Here is a 5,001-nt window from a genome sequence, read left to right as displayed (position 1 = left end):
TACTTGATGTCCCTGCATAGGGCTCACCCACCCATAGCAGTACTTGTATTTAAAACCTTGTGGTAAGAAAGAGAAACAGGCATTGTAGGCTGTTTGGACATGAAAGGCGGGCGGTGAACCTATAGAGGCAACACATACACTGTCTTTCTGAATTATCAAATATTGTAAAATGTATTCGCAGTAAAGAGCTAGATAATAATGAACAATTTAAGAGACTATTTTTAATGTATTTGGTTCGTACATGGTCTCACTACACAGCTCAGACTTGTGATGATCCTTTAGGTTTCAGTCTCCCCAGAACTGGGATTACAGGCATGGACCACTACGCCTGAACTCTGGCCGGCTAAGCCCATCACAGGGGCAGGGCTGGCATGACATGTGGTGCCAGGGATGGAACCCCCGACCCTGCACTTTTCCTAAGCTTGTCTAAGCAGGTGCTTTAGTCCCCTGAGCGATCTCACAGTCACAAAGAAGAGAATTTAAGAAAGAAGAACTTTCCGTGCTGGCCAAATAGCTCAGAGGATTAAAGCACTTACATGCAGGCAGAGGGGCTGGGGATTTGATACTTCACCCTGGCATGCCGGGAGAGGCCCCAGGGAGTGCTGAGATAGCAATTGAGACTGAGCGTCGCGACACGGGAGCGTAATCCCAGCTCTTGGGAGGCTGTAAACAGGTGGATCACTACGAGTCCGATCTAATAGCAAGACCCTGAACACCCTGTAGACCCTTCCCTAAAATACAAAAATAAAAATAAAAGGTTCTCTGAACTCCTAAGGATCTGGTTCTTACAAGCACAGCAGAACCATTGCAAATTCAACTGGTGTGTTTTGCACAGTTGAGAACGTGCTTTCTTACTTAAACAAGTGTGTCTAGAGACATATCGGAGGTAAGGTAGGTTGTTATGAAGTCAGAGCATTTTGGAGAAAGTATTACGTTGGAAAGATGTCACAAATATCAAAAGAAAACAACTTTCACTTCCCTGTAAATCTATTCTTTTTTTCTTTTGTATCCTTACTGCCCCCTGCTGGTTCTGAGCAGCCGTGCAGGGAGGTTTGTGTCCAGGCTGACACTCACATCCCCTCACTGTGGCTCTCCCACAGTAATACGTGGCCGTGTCCTCGGTTTTGAGTGTGTTCAATTGCAGATACAGCGTGTTCTTGGCGTTGTCTCTGGAGATGGTGAATCGGCCCTTCACAGAGTCTGCGTAGGATGTGCTACCACCATCCTTGGTAATTTCCCCAACCCACTCCAGCCCCTTTCCTGGAGCCTGGCGGATCCAGCTCATCCAGTAGTCACTGAAGGTGAATCCAGAGGCTGCACAGGACAGTCTCAGGGACCCGCCAGGCCGCACCAAGCCTCCTCCAGACTCCACTAGCTGCACCTCCGCCTGGACACCTGCAAACACAGACACCTTGCTCAGGAAACCCTCACGTAGACCCAGTATCTATCCCATTCATGTCCATTCACACACTCATAATTTGCCGTTTACCATAAAATCACCTTTTAATACAGCAACAATGAAAACCCAGCACACCCCAAGGTCCATGGTGCGTGTGTTGTGCTCAGTCCTGATCACAACTGCGATCCTGGGCTGCACGTCAGGGTTGGGCTGGTTTTCATCAGTGGAGCGCGGCCCTATTTGCATGGTCTCAGCTACAAAGGCAGCTGCCCTGTGGAAGCCTCCCCTAGAGATGAGTGGAGAGCATAGCAGAGTCCTATAGGAGATATTTCGTGGTATTCCGAATAGGGAATATTGAATTTCTTACTATGTACATTAATTTCAATGAACACTAAGCCTCATTATTTTTCTTAAAATTTTTATGTGGGTACAATAAATGGCCTTAGTCATTCCCTAAGTGACTCAGATGTACATCTAGAGTAAGAAGCACCACAGACCCTTGAGATGTGAGCTCATATGTGATAAACGTGTCTCATGTATGTGAGCCTATGTCCTTCTCACAGTGCTTACCTGCTCCAGGAGCAATTCTGATACCGAATTACTATGATTCATAGTATTTTCTAACCTCATCCTCCATGGGGAGAAAACGATATGAATTTTGAAGATTCTAAAGATTCCCTATACAAATAGAAATCCAGCATTCAACAAGCCTATATTTCACTTTGATATATCCTGTTATATAATCTGTATCTGTGTTAATATTTCCCATCTGCACTGACCTGTTTGTGTTTAGCAACTTGCATGATGACTATGTGAGTTACATTCTTATCACAAATATGCAATTTATTAAGTACTAATTTATCCATCCTTTGAAGCATTAGTGACTCTTTTCTACATCTGCGAATGATCTTTCATCTGAAAACTGAACCCCTCATAGCTAATCTCATAGAGAAAGACAGAAAGAGACACAGGAAAGTAACTAGGGGACAGATGGAGCAAGTGAAGTGTTGATCACAGGAACAGAGACACAGTCCATAGTGGATGTTCTTTCACACAGAAATATGTTGGAAGCATACAGAACTGGTTGTATTCTTGCTACACTGTCAACACTAATGATTTAAAGGATAGATAAATTAGGTGTGCAGAATTCATCAATACAAAGGGGCCGGGAGATGCCTCAGTGGAATAAGCGCTTCCCTGGCAAGCGCAAGGTTCAATCCCCGGTTCCGCAAAAAAAAAAAAAAATAAAAAATAAAAAAGCATCAATACAAAGATCGCAAATGTACCACCATATCACAAAGAAGCTCCTGAATACGTACCATGCTTACACATGACATAACCATGAACGTTTTCGGCTTCATGATCTTGCTCAGTGATAGATCATGTGTGCACCTTGTGCAAGGTCCATTACAATTTGTAACAGGACTAAAAATAAAATAAAACCTGTAATATCTTGTTAGTTTAACATACAGAAATCCTAAAGGGAAAGAAAAACTCCAATAGCATAAATTAGCCTAAGTTCAGCCATGAAGACAAAGAGGAAAAAACACTGACTTCTCTTTACTAGATGTGCAAATTCCAAGCCTTGATTGTGCACTGCACACATGTGCTCATAAAAATTATAAAAATGAAAGAAGACAAATGGAAGAACAAAACAGAAATTGGAGAAATCAAAACGATAAAAATGACACAACCTTGCCAAACAGACCACTTGGAATTTTCTCTTTTCTTTTCATTTCTTTCCTTTTATTCTCATTTTATGTATTTGGTACAGACTCTCATTCCACAGCTTGGACTCATACTGTCCTCCTGTTTTCAGCCTCCATAGCGCTGGGATTACAGGTGTGCACCACCACACCCAGACTCAGCCTCCAGCTCAGTGTGTTCCAGGGACCAGGCCAGCCTAGCTTGTAAAACATGGAGTTTTCATAGAGCTGTCACAAGGAAGAATAAATTAACTGTCCATAGATGATACCTGAGCATTTGTATATAAAGGAAGACAATAAAATGTGCATGAGTTTTGCAACAACGCTGGTGTACAGTAGGAGTCAGTGACCTCCAAGAGAAGAAGAGATGAGCAGAGGTGAGAAGAACGAAGGCCCTGAACAGTGACCTGATGCCTAGAGCATGAGCACAGACTCCATCAGCATCAGAGCGTTAGCAGTCCCCAGCTCGAGGTTGTCCCATGCAGTGCAGGTCGTGCTGAGGAAAGGATGGCAGCAGCCAGGAGGGACTCACGGAGCCAAGGGCTGAACTACGGGCTGTTGGCTTCAAGGGAACACTCTTTATTTTTAAGATTATTAATGAAATTTAAGGAAATTTGTGTGACATAAAGTGCATATATTCTCTCTCCAATCATCAGGCTTCTCCCTTTTTTAATGCCTGTTCCTTCCTTTTTTATTTATTAAAGAAAATAACAAATGCTTAAAAAATAAAAAAGTACACAATTTCACTAAACAGCATAATAGGAATTAACTGACTTTTATTGCATATTGTTGTCTTCAAATTATTTGGTCAGGTTATCAGATTAAACATGCACAACTGGTCAAAATGATATCGAAAATTAAAATACAGTAGCAAAAACATTGAGCATTAACTGCTACTTTCAATAGACCAGTAGAAATCAGCAGTACAATTTCTCAACTGTACTATATACACATCTATCTATCTATCTATCTATCTATCTATCTATCTATCTATCTATCTATCTATCTCTACTTGTTTTCCCTTCCTTCCCTTCCCTTCCCTTCCCTTCCCTTCACCTTCCCCCTAACCTTCCCTTCCTGTCCTTTCCATTCCTTTCATTTTTCCTTTTTTCCTTTTTCCTTTCATTCACCCTGCTTGTTCCTTCAGCTGGAACAGATATTTTCTCTTTCACACCACCTGCTGTTCCTTTCAGATTTCATGTGCTCTTCCATGTTCTTACACAAGTGAGACAATACAGTGTCTACACATGCAGGTCTCATTTAGTTCACTTATGAATATGGTCTCTCATTGCCTGCATTTAGCTAAAAAAAAAAAAGCCGTGAGTTGATCTTTTAAGGAAATGCCTGTGATATCAGGTGCATTGTTTCTTCTTGAAGTGTCATGACTCTGAATTTCTGATGATTTTATTCTTTATTATCTACGTTATCTTCCAGGTGAAACAGGTTCCATTGAAAATATCTGTGGCTAATGTGTGCACACTCTCAGACTCTTCATTATGGTAAGAAATGGTCTTATTATTTCCCAAATTCTGTTATTTTTATGTATTCGATTAGAGTGCTTTTTTACAGCTACAAAAATGTTGCGGTGTGTATTTCTGTAGTTGGAGATGGATATTGAACAGCTCATGGTCCTTAGGAAACAGCATCTGAGTAAACCTATAGGAGGTTCACAGCTTTTGAAATTCAATGCATTATGTTGGTTCACAGTTTCTGAAATTCAGTGCATGTTCAGCTGTCTCCATAGCCATGCGCTGTGGGGAGGCAGAAGAAGTGAACGTGAGAGCATGGGACAAAGCACAGCTACATTAGAAGGAACGAAGAGGAGGAGGAGGAGGAGGAAGAGGAGGAGGAAGAGGAGGAAGAGGAGGAGGAGGAGGAGGAAGAGGAGGAGGAGGA

General features: G+C 42.1%; 1 gene segment (V, D, J or C); it reads right to left on the bottom strand.

Annotated features, from left to right (window-relative positions):
* Positions 1–439: 439 nt before the first annotated feature.
* Positions 440–5,001, bottom strand: part of LOC101592296 — a 208,519-nt gene continuing 203,957 nt past the window's right edge. The window contains 2 exon segments of the V gene segment in view: positions 440–456; positions 1,075–1,395. Coding sequence covers positions 440–456; positions 1,075–1,395 — 338 coding nt within the window.

This window comes from Octodon degus, unplaced genomic scaffold (assembly GCF_000260255.1).
Source record: "Octodon degus isolate 3935 unplaced genomic scaffold, OctDeg1.0 scaffold00284, whole genome shotgun sequence".
Taxonomy (NCBI): Eukaryota; Metazoa; Chordata; class Mammalia; order Rodentia; family Octodontidae; genus Octodon; species Octodon degus.
This window is presented reverse-complemented; position numbering and strand designations above follow the sequence as displayed.